Genomic DNA, 24,035 nt, shown 5'->3' with positions numbered 1-24,035 from the left:
GGAAAGCGAGAAAAGCAAGTTTTCCAAAACGTAACTACATAGTAATAATTTTAAAATGGACTACGGGTAGTCTGGTATTTATTAACTGCGACAGTCGCGACTGCGTAATAAAAAAGGGTAAAAAATTGACTAAATTTACTAAATTTACATGGAGCAGAAAAAGCTACTACCAAAGTAAAAAAGAAAAAATTGCTTACATGAAATAAAATTATCAACAGGCTGAAATCAGTTGATAAATAAGTCACACATAAGCAAAAAAAAGTAAAGAAAAAAGTACTAAAAAAAGGAATACATAAGCAAACATTGATAAATATCCCTCATAGAGACAACATTCCTGAGTGCCTCTTCCAGACTATTTAGGTCCTGCTACCAATTCCATGGTCTTGGGTTTCCTTTATATCTGACAAAACACAAAGGGGGAGATTTATCAAAACCTGTCCAGAGGAAATGTTGACCAGTTGCCCATAGCAACCAGTCAGATCGCTTATTTCCTTTTTCAGAAGCCTTTCCAAAAATGAAATCTAGAGAGAGGGAGGAAGGCGCCTCATGTGCGGGATCAGCAGGTCTTGTTAGTGGGGAAGGGGACGGTAATTCCCAAGCCGCTACCCAGAGTTGGTTGTGCGCCCACACACAACAAGGTAAAGTGTACAATGAATATATGTAAAGGTCCACCTGGGTAGAAGTAGAATCAAAACAGGATGACCATAAATTCAGGAGTTAGTCCGGCGCAGAGAGGAACCATCAGGGAGCCAGATAAAATCAATGGATTTATTAGATGCAACGCGTTTTGCTGCGTATGCGCAGCTTCATCAGGCATCATTCCCGATGAAGCTGCCCATGCGCAGCGAAATGCGTTGCATCTAATAAATCCATTGATTTTATCTGGCTCCCTGATGGTTCCTCTCATCGCCGGACTAACTCCTGAATTTACGGTCATCCTTTATAAAAATGAAAGAAGCAATCTGATTGGTTGCTATGGGCAACTCAGCAACTTTTACTCTGGACAGGTTTTAATAAATCTCCCCCAAAAACATTTTTTAGCTAGACCATCTTACTATCTTTCAGTTTAAAAAGCAAAAAGGACAGGAAGCACAAACTTCCCCCTCAGTTTCTTCCCGGAGATGAAGTATGGATCTTTTCCAAGTATATGTATGATTAACAAATTCATGCTTTAACCCCTTAAGGACCAAGGACGTACCGGTACGTCCTTGGTCCTGCTCTTCTGATATAACGCGGGGTTACACAGTAACCCCGCGTCATATCATGGCGGGCCCGGCGTCATAGTGAAGCCGGGACCCGCCTCTAATAGCGCGCAGCGCCGATCGCGGCGCCGCGCGCTATTAACCCTTTAGCCGCGCGCTCAAAGCTGAGCCGCGCGGCTAAAAGTGAAAGTTCCCGGCTAGCTCAGTCGGACTGTTCGGGATAGCCGCGGCTAATCGCGGCATCCCGAACAGCTGACAGGACAGCGGGAGGGCCCCTTCCTGCCTCCTCGCTGTCCGATCGCCGAATGACTGCTCAGTGCCTGAGATCCAGGCAAGAGCAGTCATGCGGCAGAATCGTTGATCACTGGTTTCTTATGAGAAACCAGTGATCAACATAGAAGATCAGTGTGTGCAGTGTTATAGGTCCCTATGGGACCTATAACACTGCAAAAAAAAAGTGAAAAAAAAAAGTGAATAAAGATCATTTAACTCCTCCCCTATTAAAAGTTTGAATCACCCCCCTTTTCCAATAAAAAAAAACACACAGTGTAAATAAAAATAAAAATAAACATATGTGGTATCACCGCGTGCGGAAATGTCCGAATTATAAAAATATATCATTAATTAAACCGCTCGGTCAATGGCGTGCGCGCAAAAAAATTCCAAAGTACAAAATAGTGCATTTTTGGTCACTTTTTATATCATTTAAAAATGAATAAAAAGTGATCAATAAGTCCTATCAATGCAAAAATGGTACCGTTAAAAACTTCAGATCACGGCGCAAAAAATGAGCGCTCATACCGCCCCATACACGGAAAAATAAAAAGTTATAGGGGTCAGAAGATGACAATTTTAAACGTATTAATTTTCCTGCATGTAGTTATGATTTTTTCCAGAAGTCCGACAAAATCAAACCTATACAAGTAGGGTATCATTTTAATCGTATGGACCTACAGAATACATATCAGGTGTCATTTTTACCGAAAAATGTACTACGTAGAAACGGAAGCCCCCAAAAGTTACAAAACAGCGTTTTTTTTTCAATTTTGTCGCACAATGATTTTTTTTCCCGCTTCACCATAGATTTTTGGGCAAAATGACTGACGTCATTACAAAGTAGAATTGGTGGCGCAAAAAATAAGCCATCATATGGATTTTTAGGTGTAAATTTGAAAGAGTTATGATTTTTTTAAAAGCAAGGAGCAAAAAACGAAAATGCAAAAACGGAAAAACCTCCGGTCCTTAAGGGGTTAAACTATCTTCTCAGTTCTTGGAGCCATATACAGTCCTGAAACATCTACAAGCTTTTCATCCCAGCATCTCTCTTGCTCACCAATTATTTTCATGTTTTTGGCCTTATTGTTTTTCAATCGTTTTTCCAGAAGTTCTCCTTCGATCCTTGAATCCATTTGTGGTCATGATGCTGAGTTCGAAGTCAAGGAGATGCCCAATGTGAATTTTCCAAAGGGAAAATAGAGAATATAGTCCTGAGGAGAGATCCTGGGATCCAAAATAAAATATAGGAGTAATCTCTCACCACAATTGTTTCTTTGCTCTTCACCATCATTTTTCACCGTGGCATTCTAATAATTTCCCAATCCTCTGATCCACCGCTGCTGTCCTCCTCATTTTGGGGGCATCTCTGCCAATACAGCCCAGTTCCAGTTTCCTCCTCCAAATCCCTTTGGAATTGGCTATTTAGGGATCCTTCTTCCTTGACTTCGTATTCCAGCAACAAGGTTTCTTGGTTCCTTTTAATGCCTAAGTGTCCCCATCAATCTCTAAAACTAATTGGTCAAAACTCTAAGCCGAATACTGTACCTGTTTGTTTCTGCTTAGCTCTGAGTTCATTAAACTTTGCCTACTCGACCTTTGGTTATCAGATCATGCATATTGCCTAATTATTCTATACCATGCTGGCACTATCAGGAACTACTTAAAGAGGAGCGACCTAGGGGTTCCCTACAGCAAAGTCCATATCCCTGTACGAGGGTTAAAGGGGTACTCCGGTGAAAACCTTTTTTCTTTTAAATCAACTGGTGGCAGAAAGTTAAACATATTTGTAAAGTACTTCTATTAAAAAATCTTAATTCTTCCAGTACTTATTAGCTGCTGAATGCTACAGAGGAAATTCCTTTCTTTTTGGAACACTGATGAAATCACGAGCACAGTGCTCTCTGCTGATAGCTCTGTCAATTTTAGCAACCATGCATAGCAGATGTATGCTAAGGGCAGAATGGTGGCTCAGTGGTTAGCACTGCTGCCTTACAGTGCTAGGGACTTGGGTTCAAATCCCACTAAGGACAACAATAAATAAAGCATTATTATTATTATAATAACGTCAGCAGAGAGAACTGTGCTCGTGATGTCATCAGAGAGCATTCCAAAAAGAAAAGAATTTCTTCTCTAGTATTCAGCCGCTAATAAGTGCAGGAAGGATTAAGATATTTTTAATAGAAGTAATTTACAAATATGTTTAACTTTCTGCCACCAGTTGATTTAAAAGAAAAAAAGTTTTCACCGGAGTACCCCTTTAAAGGGTAAAAACCAGGTGATCCCTTAGACTATGATCCTTAGTTTAATCCTATTCCCAATGGGAAGCAACCTAGAAATGTATGTAATCTGCCAGGCAGGCCTCGCATCGAGTGGTCTCTGAAACTCCCATTCATTTCAATGGTAAACTGGCACCAAGTGCTGTCATGTGAGCATTATACATCAACAAATACAGCATACAGAGCATAAGCCAACAACGCAGTATTACCGTATCTAATAAAACTCAACCCTACACTTATTACGGCATCATTCTCAAGAACCGTTTTCAATTAAAAGGAAAGAAGAAAATAAGGGGAGGGGGGAGGGGCAGGACATTCACAAGTGCCATTTCTACCTAGGTGAACTAGGAGAACCATGTTCCATGGAACCTTTCTTAGAAGTTGTGTGATCTGCCATGCATATGATGTCATTAAAATTACTTTTTGAGTCAGAAAATACAATCCTTGGAACACCCCTTCAAATTTAGGTGTGCCCACCATTTGCATACCAAACTGAAGAGCAGTGATTAGTGGGTTTTGTTCTTCATATGATATCTTCCATTCCATAAATGTTTAGTAGTTAGTAAAGCTCCTTTTAAAAGAGCTGTTCTAGAAATATATAGTTTGCATACTAAAAGGGTTCACCAGATTTCATTTTATCAATGGAAAAAAGATACAACTATACACAATAGGTTATAATGACTGAGACAAGTTAAAGGGGTACTCTGATGGAAAAAGATTATTTTAAATCAACTGTTGCCAGTAAGTTAAACCACCAGTTGATTTAAAGGAATTGCTCCAAAAGGAAGTTATTTTCTTTTTCAATTTCTTTTCTGTCTGACCACAGTGCTCTCTGCTGACATCTCTGTCCATGTCAGGAACTGTCCAGAGCAGGTTAGGTTTGCTATTGGGATTTGCTCCTGCTCTGGTCAGTTCCTGACATGGACAGAGGTGTCAGCAGAGAGCACTGTGGTCAGACTGAAAAGAAATTTAAAAAGTAAAGAATTCCTGTGGAGTATACAGCAGATAATAAGTACTGGAAGGATTAATATTTTTAAGTAGAAGTAATTTACAAATCTGTTTAACTTTCTGGCACCAGTTGATTTAAAAAAATTAGTTTTCCACTGGAGTACCCCTTTAACCCCTTAAGGACGCAGGACGTAAATGTACGTCCTGGTGCGGTGGTACTTAACGCACCAGGACGTACATTTAAGTCCTAAGCATAACCACGATGCCCGTGTCATGCGCGGCTGATCCCAGCTGCTGATCGCAGCCAGGGACCCGCCGGCAATGGCCGACGCCCGCGATCTCGCGGGCGTCCGCCATTAACCCCTCAGGTGCCGGGATCAATACAGATCACGGCATCTGCGGCAGTGCGCGATTTAAATGAATGATCGGATCGCCCGCAGCGCTGCTGCAGGGATCCGATCATTCATAACGCCGCACGGAGGTCCCCTCTCCTTCCTCCGTCCGGCTCCCGGCATCTCCTGCTCTGGTCTGTGATCGAGCAGACCAGAGCAGGAGATGACCGAAAACACTGATCTGTTCTATGTCCTATACATAGAACAGATCAGTATTAGCAATCATGGTATTGCTATGAATAGTCCCCTATGGGGACTATTCAAGTGTAAAAAAAAATGTAAAAAAATGTAAAAGTAAAAAAAAAGTGAAAAATCCCCTCCCTTAATAAAAAAGTAAAACGTCCGTTTTTTCCTATTTTACCCCCAAAAAGCGTTTTTTTTATAGACATATTTGGTATTGCCGCGTGCGTAAATGTCCGAACTATTAAAATAAAATGTTAATGATCCCGTACGGTTAACGGCGTGAACGAAAAAGAAAAAAAAAGTCCAAAATTCCTACTTTTTTAATACATTTTATTTTAAAAAATTATAAAAAATGTATTAAAAGTTTTTTATATGCAAATGTGGTATCAAAAAAAAGTACAGATCATGGCGCAAAAAATGAGCCCCCATACCGCCGCTTATACGGAAAAATAAAAAAGTTATAGGTCATCAAAATAAAGGGATTATAAACGTACTAATTTGGTTAACAAGTTTGTGATTTTTTTTAAGCGCAACAATAATATAAAAGTATATAATAATGGGTATCATTTTAATCGTATTGACCCTCAGAATAAAGAACACACGTCATTTTTACCATAAATTGTACGTCGTGAAAACGAAACCTTCCAAAATTAGCAAAATTGCGTTTTTCGTTTTAATTTCCCCACAAAAATAGTGTTTTTTGGTTGCGCCATACATTTTATGATATAATGAGTTATGTCATTACAAAGGACAACTGGTCGGGCAAAAAACAAGCCCTCATACTAGTCTGTGGATGAAAATATAAAAGAGTTATGATTTTTAGAAGGCGAGGAGGAAAAAATGAAAACGTAAAAATTAAATTGTCTGAGTCCTTAAGGCCAAAATGGGCTGAGTCCTTAAGGGGTTAAAGGGGTTCCTGTTTCTGGTGGTCAACATATAACACTGGCACTTATCTAAATCACTGCCCCCCAACAATGTCACACCAGAGTGAGCAGCAGTGTGATGTATTGAGCCTGGGCATGGCTTCCTTCCTGGTACCGAGCTCAATATTTCACACTGTCGCTAAGCCTGTCACTAGCCGAGACGGAATATCACTGTGGCCGGCGATTAGCTGAGTGGCAGTGTTACATAGTGACCCCCCCAGCAGGAAGAGGATGGCACAGAGAATGGGACAAGGTTTATTGTTTAAATGCCAGCATTCTGGGGAGTATTTAAAAAAAAAAAAAAGTATTACATGAGATAACCCCTGAGGATACCTAGGAAGAAAAATCAGGGTCTAAGTTTGAAGTCCAGGTACTTCAGGACTGTTTTTTATCATGTGGTCCCTTAATAGTATGGTTTTTGCTATAGATATATAAATATATAAATATATATATATATATATATATATATATATATATATATATATTTAACAATAAACAATTAAGTCCTCTAGGACATTTGCCATGTTAATTTTTTAACCTCATGTTAATATTGTTATGTCCCCTAGGCCTAAGTCTGAGTACTAAGTACTCTACCTACAAACATTGTACACCGACAAAAATTGTAGAGCTTACACTTAAGTTAATGAATAAAATCACATTTTACTATACCATCATGATAAAAATACAGAATAAAACTTTACAGACAGGATCTACCAATGTAAACAAATGGAGCTTAGGGTACAATAATATTAGATCACAAGGAACTACATTATGTGTGCATCCTAGCTATATTCAAAAGAATATGATATCAGATATAGCGCTACAATGTATATTGTGCAATACTTGACTGTTAGTACTTCCGATATGACGGAATGCACTCCTGTATGATTAAAGACAGGTACACTGACCAACACAGTTCAACATATCATAAAAGTACATACGTGCAAAAGAGTGCCAAAATTCTCCCCACCCATTTGATCTGGACCTCACCACTCCACTACCCCAACAGCTGCTGTTTCGTCACCTTCCTCAGTCAAGTATTACACAATATACATTGTAGCGCTATATCTGATATCATATTCTTTTGAATATAGCTAGGATGCACACATAATGAAGTTCCTTGTGATCTAATATTATTGTACCCTAAGCTCCATTTGTTTACATTGGTAGATCCTGTCTGTAAAGTTTTATTCTGTATTTTAATCATGATGATATAATAAAATTTTATTTTATTCATTAACTTAAGTGTAAGCTCTACAATTTGTCGGTTTGCAATATATATACGGTATATATATATATATATATTTTTTTTTTTTTTTTTTTTTTTTTTTTTTATTTTTGTGGTATTGGTAATTAATTGTACTGATAGGGATTATCTAGATGGGGTTGCAGAAATCCATGTGCATGCTGAAGCTAAAGAAACAGCCCGATTTAGATGTAAAATGTCTGCCCGATTTAAATGTCTGCAACAAATCTGCCAGGTTTGAATTCCCCTTAAGCTTCTATGTCCACTGGATCATCGGTATATAGCATTAACCCCTTAAGGACTCAGGGTTTTTCCGTTTTTGCACTTTCGTTTTTTCCTCCTTAACTTTTAAAAATCATAACCCTTTCAACCCTTTTATTTTTTGTGTCACCAATTCTACTTTGCAGTGACATCAGTCATTTTACCCAAAAATTCACGACAAAACAGAAAAAAAAATAATTGTGGGACAAAATCGCCATTGTGTAACTTTTGGGGGCTTCCGTTTCTACGCAGTGCATATTTCGGTAAAAATGACACCTTATCATTATTATGTAGGTCCATACGGTTAAAATGATCCCCTACTTATATAGGTTGGATATTGTCGTACTTCTGGAAAAAATCATAACTACATGCAGGAAAATAGTATACGTTTAAAAATGTCATCTTCTGACCCCTATAACTTTTTTATTTTTCCATGTACAGGGCGGTATGAGGGCTCATTTTTTGCACCGTGATCTGAAGTTTTTAACGGTATGATTTTTGTTTTGATCGGACTTTTTGATCACTTTTTATTCATTTTTTAATGGTATAAAAAGTGACCAAAATACGCTTTTTTGGGACTTTGGAATTTTTTTGCGCATACGCCATTGACCGTGCGGTTTAATTAATTATATATTTTTATAGTTCGGACATTTACGCACGCGGCGATACCACATATGTTTATTTTTATTAACACTGTTTTATTTTTTTTATGGGAAAAGAGGGTGATTCAAACTTTTATTAGGGAAGGGGTTAAATGAGCTTTATTAACACTTTATTTTAACTTTTTTTTTTTGCAGTGTTATAGGTCGCATAGGGACCTATAACACTGCACACACTGATCTCTCATCCTGATCACAGGCGTGTATTAACACGCCTGTGATCAGTGTTATCTGCGCTTGACTGCTCCTGCCTGGATCTCAGGCATGGAGCAGTCATTCGTCGATCGGACACCGAGGAGGCAGGTAAGGGCCCTCCTGGTGTCCTGCAAGCTGTTCACCGCGGCAGTCCCGAACAGCCCAACTGACTAGCCGGGATACTTTCACTTTCGCTTTAGAAGCAACGGTCAGCTTTGACCGCCGATCGGCGATGTGTGGTATTAGCCGCGGGTCCCGGCCGTTGATGAGCGCCGGGACCGACACGATGTGATGCTTCATATCGCGGGAGCCGGCGCAAGACGTATATTTACAGTTAAAGGGGTATTTAAAGAAAAAACTTTTTTTTATATATCAACTATCACCAGAAAGTTAAACAGATTTGTAAATTACTTCTATTGAAAAATTTTAATCCTTTCAGTACGTATGAGCTTCTGAAGTTAAGGTTGTTCTTTTCTGTCTAAGTGCTCTATGATGACACTTGTCTCGGGAAACGCCCAGTTTACAAGAGGCTTGCTATGGGGATTTGCTTCTAAACTGGGTGTTTCCCGAGACACGTGTCATCAGAGAGGACTTAGACCGAAAAGAACAACCTTAAAGGGGTACTCCGCCCCTAGACATCTTATCCCCTATCCAAAGGATAGGGGATAAGATGTCAGATCGCCGCGGTGCCGCTGCTGGGGAGCGCCGGGATCCCCGCTGCGGCACCCCGCTATCATTACAGCACAGAGCGAGTTCGCTCTGCACGTAATGACGCGCAATACAGGGGCCGGAGCATCGTTACGTTACGGCTCTGCCCCTTGTGACGTCACGGCCCGCCCCATCAATACAAGTCTATGGGAGGGGGCGCGGCGGTCGTCACGCCCCCTGCCATAGACTTGCATTAAGGGGACGGGCCGTGATGTCACGAGGGGCGGAGCCATGACGTCACGCGGCTCCGTCCCCTGTATCGCCAGTCATTACGCACAGAGCGAACTCGCTCTGTGCTGTAATGATAGTGGGGTGCCGCAGCGGGGATCCCGAGGCTCCCCAGCAGCCGGACCGCGGCGATCTGACATCTTATCCCCTATCCTTTGGATAGGGGATAAGATGTCTAGGGGCGGAGTACCCCTTTAACTTCAGAAGCTCATAAGTACTGAAAGGATTAAGATTTTTTAATAGAAGTAATTTACAAATCTGTTTAACTTTCTGGAGCCAGTTGATATATAAAAAAAATTTTTTTCTTGGATAACCCCTTTAAAGCTGTATTCCGGCTCTATACATCTTATCCCCTATCCAAAGGAAAGGGGATAAGATGTATGATTGCAGGGGTCCTGATGCTAAGGACCCCCGAGATCTCGGTGCAGCCCCTGGCATTCTGTACCATGCACTGGCTCCGAGACGGGGACGTAACCTTACGGCCATGCCCCCTAGTGATGTCACACCACTCCCCTTCATTCTTGTCTATGGGAGGCGGCGTGATAGACGTCATGCACCCTCCCATAGACATGAATGGAGGGGCGTGGCCGTGACGTCACGTCCCCGTCTCGGAGGCAGCGCCCGCCACAGAATGCCGGGGGCTGCACCGAGATCGTGGGGGTCCCCAGTGGCGGGACCCCTGTGATCATACATCTTATCCCCTATCCTTTGGATAGGGGATAAGATGTATAAAGCAGGGATACCCCTTTAAATTCTACTGGAGCTCAAAGATCCCATTTCAGTAATAATTGTATGGACATATGCAGGAAAGGGTTTTTACTGATGTAGATAATAGATATGCTTTAACATTTGTGCTTTATGTTTTATGATACTCCTGTTTACTCTTGCATAAAAGTGTCATGTGGAGTGATGGTAGCAAATGACAAAAGATTCTATAAGACAAAAAAAATTGGTCACATTTATGTACTATTCATTTCAAAACTGAATCAATTCCATATCAAATTGTGAGATGTCCTTTAAACCGTCTTAAAATAAAAAGTAAGCCTTTTACAATTAAAACAGATTGTACATAGAAATGCAATAAATGCCAACCCACGGTTTCAAGAGGCAGCTCGCGATGGTACTACATGCAAGAATAAAGTATTGTCTATAGCAATGCTTGTGGGGACTGTATTCTAAGCACAAACTGCCGGCAAAGAATAGATCAACAGAAGACATTAATTACCGGGAATCGAACATTGCCATGAAGTGAGGGTATCTGACATTCCCATCTTCGTCAAGGGGGATTCTGTCAAGTAGCAGCTCAAAGTCTTCATCAGTAATCTCCACACCGAACCTGAAACAGAAGTTAGTGCCAGTCAATCACAGAGCTGGTTTGGCTTGCAGGCACCCTCAATAATCCAAGCATATGGTTGCCATTAACTCTTTGTCACCTCATTGCCCCTCGCCAGCCAGAGCACACACGTGAATATCCGAGGTTAATCAGGTTTTTGAGCAGTGAAAGAATTTCAAGCCCAAAACCCTGACAGAGAGCTTGGCCAGATGAGATACCAGCATAGAGAGCCATGTCGGATTGTCCTCTCTGTAAGACTGTATTCATTAGGCTAAAACAGTGGTATTGCTTAAACAAGCTAGCACTTCAAAAGGCTTTTCACTCGTCCTGGTTGGCATGAAAGGAAATGTACAAAAACATTGCTTTTCATGAGAAAAAGAAGTGAATTTGGAAAGCATATTGTAAAAAAAAGCTCTTAAGAAACCTTGCATACATATATTCCAAAGTGGTTGTATGTATTCAATAGCAAATAAGTGTTTTCATCCCCGGAGCACCATTTAAGCATAATCCCTAAAACACAGGAATAAATCAGGATGTTTTAAGAAAATAATGATGAACAAGGCTTCATTCATTATATGGAGAGGCTAATAATGGACAGCTGACTTTGGAGGGAAGAAGGTTGCAGAGGGGATGGGAATAGCGGTAAGTTTTTACTTGTCGCAAGGGTAAAGAACACTATGCCAAAAGTAACCATTCAACTCCTTTTGCAGACTGTTCATCACTTTGACAGATTTATGTAAATAAAATAGACCTTTGTAAAAATACAGAAAGATTCCCTGTCATGGCTTTAGACATAAATGTCTTTCTCAGGACTAAATAGGCCACTTACTTAAATGTCCTGTAAAGTTATGTATATCACAGCTGATTAGCATATAAAAGGCAATTCTTTCTGTCACTATATTGTATGTACAGGGTATATAGCCCTTCACAGTAAAATATGGTAATATGTTTAATGCAATTATATAAGGTTAGATGCATTAACCTTTGGAGACGTATGAAATGAAGACAACTAATATTTAGCATCACAAATCTACATTTCTAGAACATGAAGATGTTCAGGACTCAGACGATTAGTATGAAGGACATCTGCTCCGACTGCAAGCGATGATGTGTTGGTATTAGAATACATTTTTACCAAAACTCATTTAACCTAAAATATGATGAATAAATAGATGGACAAAATAAGCTGAAAATAAAATATAACCATACACGGGTGGCAGATTATCAGAAGTTTTACCTTACGGCATGATAACTGATAAGTAATAAACCTACAGGAAAACCATGGCATATGTTATATGATGCTGTTATTTTGGGCTGATTTCTACACTGTGTCTCATAAGCTTATTGAGAATTAAATGACCAGAGTATGTCACTAAGGCTTCTTTCACACTGCTGTTGTGCCCCTTCAAGAAAGGCCGTCAAATATATATATATATATATATATATTTTTTTTTAGTTTGACTGCTGTCATTTTGATGGGGCGCAACGGGGAACAGCGGGTCCCGATGTACCCCATTATAGTCAATGGGGTCCATCAGGCCCCTCTGTTTTTCAGCGGGAGTAGCGGTAGAAAAAGACGGTGAAAGCATTTTTTTTCTCCCGCTGTTCTCCCCGGCGGCCGTCACACTACCGCGTGACAATGGTAGTGTGAAAGAGGCCTAACCTGTCTGCTGAGCAAAAAAAAAACATCAGATTTATGCTGTCACCACCCAATATATTCTTCCCTGGATTGAATGGGTCAGGCTTTAAAGGTGAGTAAGGTACTATGTTGTGACTGCCACATGCAGGCAAAACCACATATGCACACATGTCTAACAGGCTTTATATAGAACAGATAGACCACCAGTAGATAGGATCATTTGATCCACTAACAAACATGAACAGCTCCACTATTTCATTATCCACCATGTAGACATGTGGCACCCTCATTATACACCCCTATCTCTGTCCAAACCATTTCCAGGCACGTAGAAAATTTGGTGCAATGGCACCCATTAGGTGTCCTGCCATATATTGAAAATAAAAAACTAAAATATTGCATTGACATAAGAATTCAGACCCTTTGCCACAAGGTTTGCACACCTGGATTTGGGGATTTTCTGCCATTCTTCTATGCAGATATTCTCAAGCTCTGTCAGATTGAATGGGGGATGTTGGTGGAAACCATTTCCAGGTATCTCAAAAGATGCTTGGCTGGGCTCAAATCAGGTTCATTTACAATGTTGTCCCTAAGCCACTGCTGTGTTGTCTTGGCTGTGTGTTAAGGGTCATTGTCTTGTTGGTATGTGAACCTTTAGCTCATTCACAGGTCTAGAGCACTCTAGATCAAGTTTTCATTTAGAATATCCCCGTACTTTACTCCATTCAGCTCTCCCTCAACCCTGGCCATTCTCCCTGACCCTACCACTAAAATAAAAAAAAACACAGCATATTGCTGCCACCACCATGCTTCACTGTAGGGAAGATATTGGACAGGTTTCATCAGACCACAATCTTATTTTTCTTTTTTGCAAACTCCAGACAGGCTTTCATGTGTCGTTTACTGAGAGGCTTCTTTGAACACATTGGTAGGGTACTGCAGTGATGGTTGACCTTATAGAAGTTTCTCTCATCTGTACACAGGATCTTTGAAGCTCAGCCAGAGTGACGATTGGTTATTGATCACCTCTCTAAGCAAGGTCCTTGTTTCCTGATTACTTAGTTTGGTGGGGCATCCATCTCAAAGAAGAGTTCTAGTTGATCCAAACGTCTTTCTTGTAAGAATTATGGAGGTCATTGTGCTCTTGGACTTTCAGTGCAGCAGAATTTCTTTTGTACCCTTCTCCAGATCTGTGCCTCCACACAATCTTGTGTATGAACTCTACAGGCAGTTCTTCCACCTCATGGCTTGGTTTTTGATATGCTATGCATTATCAGCTGAGACCTTATATAGACAGGGCTGTGTCTTTCCAAATCATGTCCAATCAACTGAATTTACCACAATTGACTCCAATCAAGGTGTAGAAACATCTCAGAGATGATCAAGAAAAATGGGACCCAGGGCTAAATTTCAAGTGTCATGGAAAAAGGTCTGAATACTTATGTCCATGTGAACTTTTAGTTTTTCCTTCTTAATGAATGTGGAAAATATCTAATATCCTGTCATTCTTTGTCATTATGTGGTATTAAGTGCAAAATGATGGGGGAAAACTGGAATTTTATTTTATTTTAGCACAAGTCAGCAACATAACAAAAGGTGAAAAAAAAGAGTGAAAGGGTTTCAAAGAGCTTCCAAATGCAATATATATATATCTTATATGCCAATGTCATGGTCGTAAATGTTGGCACCCCTGATATTTTTCAAGAAAATTAAGTATTTCTCACAGAAAAAAGTTGCAGTAACACATGTTTTGCTATACACATGTTTATTCTATTTGTGTGTATTGGGACTAAACCAAAAAAGGGAGGCAAAAAAAGCTAATTGGACATAATGTTACACTAAACTCCAAAAATGGGCTGGACAAAATTATTGGCACCTTTAACTTAATATTTGGTTGCACACCCTTTGGAAAAAATAACTGAAATCAGTCGCTTCCTATAACCATCAATAAGCTTCTTACACCTCTCAGCCGGAATGTTGGACCACTCTTCCTAACTGCTCCAGGTCTCTCTTATTGGAAAGGCGCCTTTTCCCAACAGCAATTTTAAGATCTCTTCAAAGGTGTTCAGTGGGATTTAGATCTGACTCATTGCTGGCCTCTTCAGAACTCTCCAGCGTTTTGTTGCTATCCACTTCTGGGTGCTTTTTGACAAATGTTTGGGGTCATTGTCCTGCTGGAAGACCCAAGATCTCAGACGCAAACCCAGCTTTCTGACACTGGGCTGTACAGTGCGACCCAAAATCCGTTGGTAATCCTCAGATCTCATGATGCCTTGCACACATTCAAGGCACCCAGTGCCAGAGGCAGCAAGACAACCCCAAAACATCATTGATCCTCCACCATATTTCCCTGTAGGTACTGTGTTCTTTTCTTTGTAGGCCTCATTCTGTTTTCGGTAAACAGTAGAATGATATGCTTTACCAAAAAGCTCTATCTTGGTCTCATCTGTCCACAAGACGTTTTCCAAGAAGGATTTTGGCTTAAGTTCATTTTGACAAAATGTAGTCTTTCTTTTTTATGTCTCTGTGTTAGCAGTGGGGTCCTCCTGGGTCTCCTGCCATGGCGTTTCATTTCATTTAAATGTCTACGGATAGTTTGCGCTGACACTGATTCTCCCTGAGCCTGCAGGACAGCTTGAATATCTTTGGAAATTGTTTGGTGCTGCTTATCCACCATCCGGACTATCCTGCGTTGACATCTTTCATACATTTTTCTCTTCCGTTCACACCAAGGGAGATTAGCTACAGTGCCATGGGTTGCAAACCTCTTGATAATGTTGCGCACTGTGGACAAAGGCAAGTCTAGATCTCTGGAGATGGACTTGTAACCTTGAGATTATTGATATTCTTCCACAATTATGGTTCTCAAGATGTCAGACAGTTCTATTCTCCTCTTTCTGTTGTCCATGCTTAGTGTGGCACACACAGACACACAATGCAAAGACTACGTGAACTTATCTCCTTTTTATCTGCTTTCAGGTGTGATTTTTGTATTGCCCACACCTGTTACTTGCCCCAGGTGAGTTTAATGGAGCATCACATGCTTGAAACAATCTTATTTATCCACAATTTTGAAAGGGTGCCAATAATTTTGTCCAGCTTATTTTTGGAGTTTGGTGTGACAATGTCCATTATGTTTGCTTTTTTTTCCTTTTCCTCCCTTTTTTGGTTTAGTTCCAATACACAGAAAGGGAATAAACATGTGTATAGCAAAACATGTGTTACTGCAATCCTTTTCTGTGAGAAATACTTCATTTTCTTGAAAAATATCAGGGGTGCCAACATTTACGGCCATGACTGTATATATACACACACACATATATATAATTTATTCCATGAAACATTCACTTCCTGAACTCAGTTGCTGGGGTTATTGAATGGTTCAGCCACTTGGGAACTATACCATTCTCCCACAGCTATTTATTTCTTTAATCTATGCATATTCAAGATGTCCCTGTGTACTGGTGGCATTGGGGCAGCTGAACTAGTAAACTAGTCAGACATGTGCTTAACATACAACAGGCTTTACGATGAATGACCACAGCATCCCTATAAAAGTTTCATTTTTATGTCAGTCGTCCACACTCCGACAATGGCTCTTATGCATGAGGGCTGAATGGGAGACAGTGACGGAACATTGAGACAATGATGGGATTAGGAGACAATAGTGGGAATCAAGGCGACAGAGGTTGTGAGACAGTGTAGAGGAAGGCACAGGAGCAGCAGGGAAAGATGATGGGGGGGGGAGTGAATACTCTGAAATATCAAGCATTAATTTGAAGACTAATATGATATCTACAGAAAAAACTTCAGTGGCTTTAGGAAAGACAAAAATATTATATTATACACTTTTAAGTATATTTAAAGAGGTATCCTCAACAAAGACATTTATAGCATATCTATATAAAAATCTGACAGGTGGCAGTGGGTGGGGTGTCCTACCTCTGGGACTTCTATATATAAGAAGGACAGGGAAAATTAAGTAGGAAGGGAAGGTAAAGAGACCCACCCAAGAATAAGCAAGGCTCCCCAGAGGTGAAACCCCCACTCACCATGCACCTATTCCGGGAACATGCTATAAAAGCCTTCAGAAGTAATATCCTTTCATTAGAAAAAAAGAAAAATGCACACCTATAAATCTAATAGGAATAAGACTAGTCATGAACTGATCATGCAGGGAGAACGCTAGCTATATATGGTGGGAATTGTGACGGCAAAGGATTAAAAAAATACAAAAAATTCTTGAAGAAAAATGTGCTGCAGTCTAAAAGAGAACCTTAACTTAGAAGGTTACTTTTAGAGTAAATCAATAATCTCAGACATAAAGCCGCTGTTAAAGGGGTTTTAACATGAAAAATATTGGGGCAGATGTCCTGATGCAAATGTGCCAGAATTCTGGTGTAATTTAAAAAAGAAAAAAAAGAACTTATTGCCTAACTATTATCAGTTTTAGACACCTTGTAGACACTTTTCCCCCTATGTGTGACAAAAGTGTTCCCTGGGTGTTTGTAAAGGGAACATTCACCAAAAATGTCCCCGAATTCTGGCACAGTGTAGGCCAACTAATAGTTGGTCTAAATAGTCTTTAAATGAAACAGATTTATTGAATAGCCTGATGATAGCACTGTGATAAATTTGTAATTTTTAGTCTGTCTTAGTTTACACTGTCTAAGAAAAACACAAGAGAAAATTTGCCACTCCACAGAAGAAAAACAGAAAAAAATCCGGCACTGTTATAATTCCTTCCATAAATATGTAATATTAACCCAATGTGTGCTGTTAGCTGAACACTGAAAGTCCATAGATCAAAACGGGTGGTGCTTCACGCTGAGAAAAGACAGGTAAATATCTACACACATAAGAAAAAGAAATTGCGGAGCAGATCACCAGTTCCAAGGGATCAGGTCTGTGACATCGCGGTCAGGGGCCTGACGAAGCACCAAAGGGTGCGATACAACTGTGGCCCTGACGTCTGATTCCCCCCGTAAAATCTCAGCCTCCCCGTCCTTCTGTCGCCTTACCGCGATGTCACAGACCTGATCCCTTGGAACTGGTGAGCTGCTCCGCAATTTATTTTTCTTATGTGTGTAGACAAGAGAAAATTTGTTTAGCCTATGCCTAGTGTAGATCAGTAAAAAGTCACAAATTTGCACAAAACTTTGCCAAATTTTTTACAGACGTCTGCCACTTTCCACATGGGCAAGGTGTTCCGCAGAGCGAGCATGATTTCGTACAAAGGGGCATTGTTGTCCGGTGCTGAACATACTACTACTGCCAGCAATAAATAATTTATTTGTGAAGTCTATGGGCGCTCAGACTTGGTAGTAGATTTATTAAGCTGCCGCATGGGAAGTCCCTCATGTGACTTCACTGACAGGGATATACATTAAGGGGTATTCCAGGTTTTCTTTTATTTTACTATGCTGTAAAGTGGCAGTAAAGTTAGGGCAGTTCATAATATAGTGTCTGTACCTATGTTCCGGTGATCCAAGGGAGCCTGTCTTTGCTTTAATGGGTGGAGCGACCGCTGTGTGGGAGGAAGATCATTTTTCTTTTTGGAACAGCTGGAGGCACCCTGGTCAGAAAACACTGGTCTATTGCATTGAAGGGACCACAGATGTGTTTCAATGGGTGGAGTGGCTGGTTTGTGGGAGGGAGAAAAGTGACCTCACACTTACAAACAAGGAATCATTGGATTTGTAGTTTAAGGGAAGAAACTTCAACAGGAAATAGCCAGTTCACAAAAAGATAGCCTCAGCTTTATGGTAATCTCACAACATTAGCCATTTAGCACAGATCCTTCCTAAGCATGTCTGTTACTGTCTGACATGTACATCACCTTATGGTGGTTAATCCTTTTAAGACCAGTGTTTGAAACCCCCGTCTTTGTAAATTCTACAGTTACTGTAAATCCGGATGACTACATATTTATTATTGACCGCTAATATGTGTTTTTACAGTGGCTGCTAGGGGTCTTTTATCTAGTGAATCCCCTTTTCTTATAGTGCAGTGGAATAGGTTCTGCACGGTTGTCCAGGACTAGGTAGTACATACATTTTTATCATATATGATAAATATTCTAATTAATTTCTATTTATTGTAGAAAGTATTCTAAAACTTGAGGGAGAGATTAACAGAAAAATTCTATGCAAGACAACAAAAAAGTCCTTGTTTTTCAGAATGAAGAAACACTCATGAGCTATGTATATACCAGTGGGTTCATGTTCTGCTAAGACAACATTCTATGAACAATTATGTATTTGTTTAACTATAATTTTCATGTTAATAAAAAGAAAGAAAGAAATACATACCTGCTCTCTATTGCTGCCCGGAATTCCTGTTGACTTATAACATTTCTCTTGAATTTATCGATTTTCCTGGAAAAATGGTGAAAGTAATACTACATTATTGGCCAGGACACTCTAAACTGTTTAGATTCAGTGTATTTCTTATACTGTCATCATTTTTTACTTTTTCCCCAAGACATTTCATCATGACTACCACCATCCCCACTAACCAGCCCCTTCATCTTTGTCATCGCTCTACTTTTAGCAGCAGTAGTGTAAGGAACTACAGCATTGTCCCATTGAAGTACCCTACATTGTTGCCAGTAAAACTATGTAGTCTGAAATAATGAGCACTGGAAAACACTGAAAAAGCTGTGGTGCTTACATGTTTTTCTTATTTTACCATTTTACTTTCTATATTATAAAATAGTCTATATTATAAAATCTAACTGTTTCAATTCTGACCACTAGGCTTAATAATAAGCTGACTTTCCCAATTCTGTAGATGTCACTTTTCAGCAGTTTTCTCCTTATCACAAACATGATTACAATGGAAGGTGATATCAGTATATAGATAAGATGGGATCGGGCCAATTACAATAGCCGAAGCTCAGAGCTCAGCCTCCTACCCCATAGAATGACCTCTTCACAGGTCACAGGGTATAATGAGAAATCTCTCACAATATAATAAATAGGGTGTTCTCCAGTAACCCTTATGATAAGGTACAAAAAGTTTAATAAAAAAGATTTGCAATCAGAAAATAGAAACCGATCAGTAAAAAAAGAATATATTACAGTAACTGGCTCACAACATCAAAGTGTGACTACACTGGAGCTGTACCAATTATATTATAAGCTTCTTAAAAGGACAATCCGGGCAAAAATTATGATATGCTCTTCTATTGTAGTTAGGAATTTCTTATCTGTTTTTGTGTTTTCCTAATAAGTGGGCATCCAAAAGTAGATAACTCCTTATGTCAGACATTTATTTTATGGCTATATATATATATATATATATATATATATATATATATAATAACTGACTTTACAGATAAAAACATAGTAATCTTTAAAAAGACAAAAGGAGCCATATTGGCAAAAAATGTGAAAATAATTGGCTTTTACTTTAAGGTTGCGCAAATGTAAACCCCAGAAGCAGGATTGTGTATATAGATGATAGTGAATGATGGGGGGTGTAGTATCACGTGGTAGGAGGGGTGCAACCTTGTGTTTTGATAGAGAGTCCCACAAAACCTCTACATTAAATAAGCTGTCTTCCATACACAAGGCCCAGGGAAATAATACCTCTAAAGCCAGGGCTTATAGAAAACAACTTGTACTTTACTACTAAAGCAGTTCCTACACGCAGAAATAACACTTTAGGATAATGCAGGTTTGAGCTACAGTTCTTGAGATACACTTTGTAGCAGGGCTGTGGAGTTGGTAGATAAATGTTCTGACTCCACAATTTTTTGTACTTCCGACTCCTCGACTCCTCTGTATTAATATGTGAATGTATTAAAGTTTAAGCTAACAGTCAGAGTTTACAAGTTTTTATAGCCTTAGCTGAATGACAGCAGTTTTTCCAATAGTTTACAGCTTCAGTCTTGAACTATTGACCCTCCATTCCCTTCACTTATACAAGTGTCTCTAGTCCTGCAAAAAACATATTTACTTAATCCCTTATCAGTGAGCGGCTAGGTTACCCATGGGTTCCCTGTAACAACAGAACACAACACTATGGAAAGTATAAGTATTGCCGCTTCTAATTGTGCGTTGCGTGCCATATAGTGAAGCACATGAAAAGCATGCTTCTTCATTGTCGATGAACGTGTTAATTTTGCAGTTACGTGAGGCACTGCATGCATTGGTCTTTATTCTTACAGTAGAGAAGTCATTCATTATAACTTTTTGTCAATTGGGACATTTAAACTTGCTTTTTTTTTCATTCCAATCTAAATTTAGTAGGAGTCAGAGTCGGAGTCGGTGCATTGTTTTCCGACTCCAGGTACCCAAAATTTCGTCCGACTCCTCGACTCTGACTCCACAGCACTGCTTTGTAGTACAGAAACATTTGGTGAATTGTCACTGGTCACAGACCAGAAGTAATTTGCAGATTTGATTGTCCTGAGACTTGAAGTTCTACTGTTATTTATGTTTGTTTCTTCCTTGCTGTATGTGCTAGACTAAGAGGCTAGGTGTACCCAGGGTGATATATGTTCCCTCTTTGGCATATCCTGGCTTGTTCTTCACTATACTTGGAATAAGACTTAGTTGAAGGATTTAGACTTGACTTATGACTGTAACTCTGCACTAGCCTCACGTCTGTTTATCTGAGCAAGCTATCAGGGACCTGCATGTGGGTGGTCTGTGGTGAACTGTGCAAGGATCCATTCACTCAACTTATGTTTCATCAGGACATCTGTGACACAAGTTTTTTTGAATGCTAAGAGATATCCAAGGATATCTCAAGACATGAGTCTATCACTGACTAGGCCAGGTCCATAGGAATAGTGCACCCAGTACTGGAGCAGTGGGGGAATGTTGAAGATGCAGGCAGGCTCCATCTAAGGTGAGAGAGCTGCAGGACAGGGGTTCTCTGACCAGAGGTCTGAGCTAGACTAAACTCAACATATGCTCTTTGGATTTGCCCCCTATCCCTGGGATTGGACTGGAGACAGGAAAAACCCTTATTAGCTAAGGACTGGACATGTGACAGACACCAAAGCTTACACATGGAAAATAGACTTTTCGGTAGTAAATGTAAAACCCTTACACTCTATGTCTCAGTGGATGCATGCAGAATGTTGAAATTCAGAAAAAATACATTTGTAAAGATAGGCCTCAGCCTTTTAGAGACAGATTTTAGACAGATCAGTAACCTTTGTAACTACAGCCACAGTAACTACAGCGTCCAGAGTAGCAACAGGTGACCCTACTTTGGAACACCACACATGTTTATCCCTGCTCACTGGTGTACAGGATAGCATTTATTTCCACTCAAAAATATATGTAGCAATGAGGTGCGCTGTAAAAGTAGTCTCCTACACTTCTTCAAGTGTCAATCAAAAGAAAAACACAAGGGATATCTGTAGTTGTTTTCTAATTCATTATAAAATTAAATCAAAAAGTCCAATAGGCTAAGTTTCCACTTTTTTATTTTTATTCTTTTGCAAAAGCGCCAATAAAAATGCCCATTCTGCCACATGACGCTTTTTTTTTGTAAAAAAAATGCTGCAGCCAGATGTTAGCTACAAGTCTATGTGTTTTTTTTTAAATCCTTTTGGTGTTTTTCAGCAATTTTGGGAGTTTTTTCTGGAAAATCTTGGCATTTTTCTCCAATAGAAGTCTATGGGAGTGAAAAAATGCCAAGAAAAACACCATGTGAGATTTAACTTTGACATTTTGGCAGGGAATTTTTATTTTTATTTTTTTTTAGACTTTAGCAATCCAAAAAAAGGATGGCGATACCTTTTTATTAATAAAATTTCGTAGGGTACCATAAAAAAAAAAATGACAATTAGGGGGTGGAAAAAATTGCATTTAATGAAATTTATATTTTTTAGAACAAAATTTTTACATTTTTTTTAAACAGGGACAAATTTATGTGGGTGGGAAGGGACCAAAAAACGTAGCCGGCAATATTAAAAATGTAGGGGCCATTTAATTGTAATAATAATATATTTTTTATCATTATTTTGAAAAACTTTTTATTAGTAATGTATTTTAATTATGTGTTTAATAAAGTGGGTGTTTTTCCTTTTTTTTTCCTTTTTTTTTACTTTTTTAGGTACTACTACTACTCCCAGCATGGAACAGACTGTTCCATGCTGGGAGTAGAAGTACCTGTACTAATAGACAGATCGCCCCAGGTGTCACTTCTTACACCCGCTGTGATTGTCCTTCATCCTTCCGAGATGTGGAGCGACTTTCTTCTGTGCTCCGCATCTCTGCACTATATGGCCGGCAAGTGATGTAAATATAATTGACATCCCTGATTCATATATGATTGTCTGGCACCATCCGGCCATCTGTCCTTAACTGCAGGTACTACTGGGGTGAGGGTGTGATGAGGGCAGTTGTTATAACCCTAGGGGCAGATGGCATTAACCCCTTGTATTTGTGATGCCAGGGCTTGGTTTAACCTCAACATCACCCGAAGGTATGGCCGGTGGATCCTGGGCTAGGCACGGGGCAAATAATGACTCCGTCGCCAAGTTAATGAACAACGTCAGCTTTACTGAGGTAGACAAGTTGAATAGTCTTGACAGCTCCGTTAGGCCCAAGGAGCTGACTTGTTACTTCAGAGACTTTAGGGCTTGCTGGGACTTGTAGTGGATTTGGACAATTTGCTGCAGGCCCACGCTGACTTTACACAGACTGATCTTGACTGACTTGACTAGACAGACTTCACCACGTATGTAGCTTACTAGGTTTTGACTTTCACCTGTGGGGCACTTGGTTGGTAGAAGCGTGGCTGTGTGGTAGGCCTTAGGTCTCCTCAGGACACCAGACACTCTCAGGACTTGACTTCACTGTAGCTCAGCTTAGAATCATTAGCTAGCTCCTCCCAGGGTTTATATGGGGGAGACTCTGGAGGGGTTCCATAGGTAACCCTATTTGTCATGTGATCACTGGTACCTTCCTTGGTTACAACACTTGGTAACAGTAATTAAAGGCACATAACAGTATTAAGACATTATAATGGATAACACAAGGTATAATTAACCATTTACATTAAAAAGATTAAAGAGGAACTCAGGGGACACCGCAAAAGAGTCTGCCTGACAGGACAGTAAGGGTACAGGGGTGCAACACCTGTACTGGGCTACCACAAACTCCCCCTCTTAACAACATCCATCCTCGGTGCCCAGTCCTAGAGGGCGGATGAAAAAAAGGTGGCCACTGAGGCCATGTAACAACAATAGAGACAGTTCCTGTGGCGTTGAGCCTTCCTTCACAGGGCTGATGAACTGGGGATGAGTCAATGTGGCATTACAATTAACGTCCTTACCTGCTCAAATCTTTTGAGGGTTTGACAACTGGGACAACTGAGATGAAAATATATGAGATCCATTTAGTCTTGTAACTGCTTTTTGGTGAATAAAGGTGAGTTCAGATTGGGCTGCCTGAGGCTCTCTACCATGATGCCTGTGCTAATGGGGCCTTCATGCTTTTAGCTTCTTCTCTCCATGATATTAGACTAGCAGTTATACATTTTAAAAATGTTTTCTATTTAGACAACACTTGAGAAAGTTACCTATATACACAGTAGCTCT

General features: G+C 39.9%; 1 protein-coding gene across 2 annotated transcripts in view; it reads right to left on the bottom strand.

Annotated features, from left to right (window-relative positions):
- LOC130357354 (EF-hand calcium-binding domain-containing protein 6-like) overlaps positions 1–24,035 on the bottom strand; it is a 251,524-nt gene that overhangs the window by 156,404 nt on the left and 71,085 nt on the right. For both annotated transcript variants that reach the window (XM_056560048.1, XM_056560044.1), the window contains exons 12-13: positions 18,781–18,846; positions 10,723–10,833 (exon numbers count right to left, since the gene is read on the bottom strand). In XM_056560048.1, the coding sequence (XP_056416023.1) occupies positions 10,723–10,833; positions 18,781–18,846 (177 nt within the window). The remainder of the gene's footprint in view (positions 1–10,722; positions 10,834–18,780; positions 18,847–24,035) is intronic.

This window comes from Hyla sarda, chromosome 1 (assembly GCF_029499605.1).
Source record: "Hyla sarda isolate aHylSar1 chromosome 1, aHylSar1.hap1, whole genome shotgun sequence".
In the NCBI taxonomy this organism is placed as follows: Eukaryota; Metazoa; Chordata; class Amphibia; order Anura; family Hylidae; genus Hyla; species Hyla sarda.
Note: the sequence above shows the minus strand (reverse complement) of the source record. Positions and strands in the feature narration are given on the sequence as shown.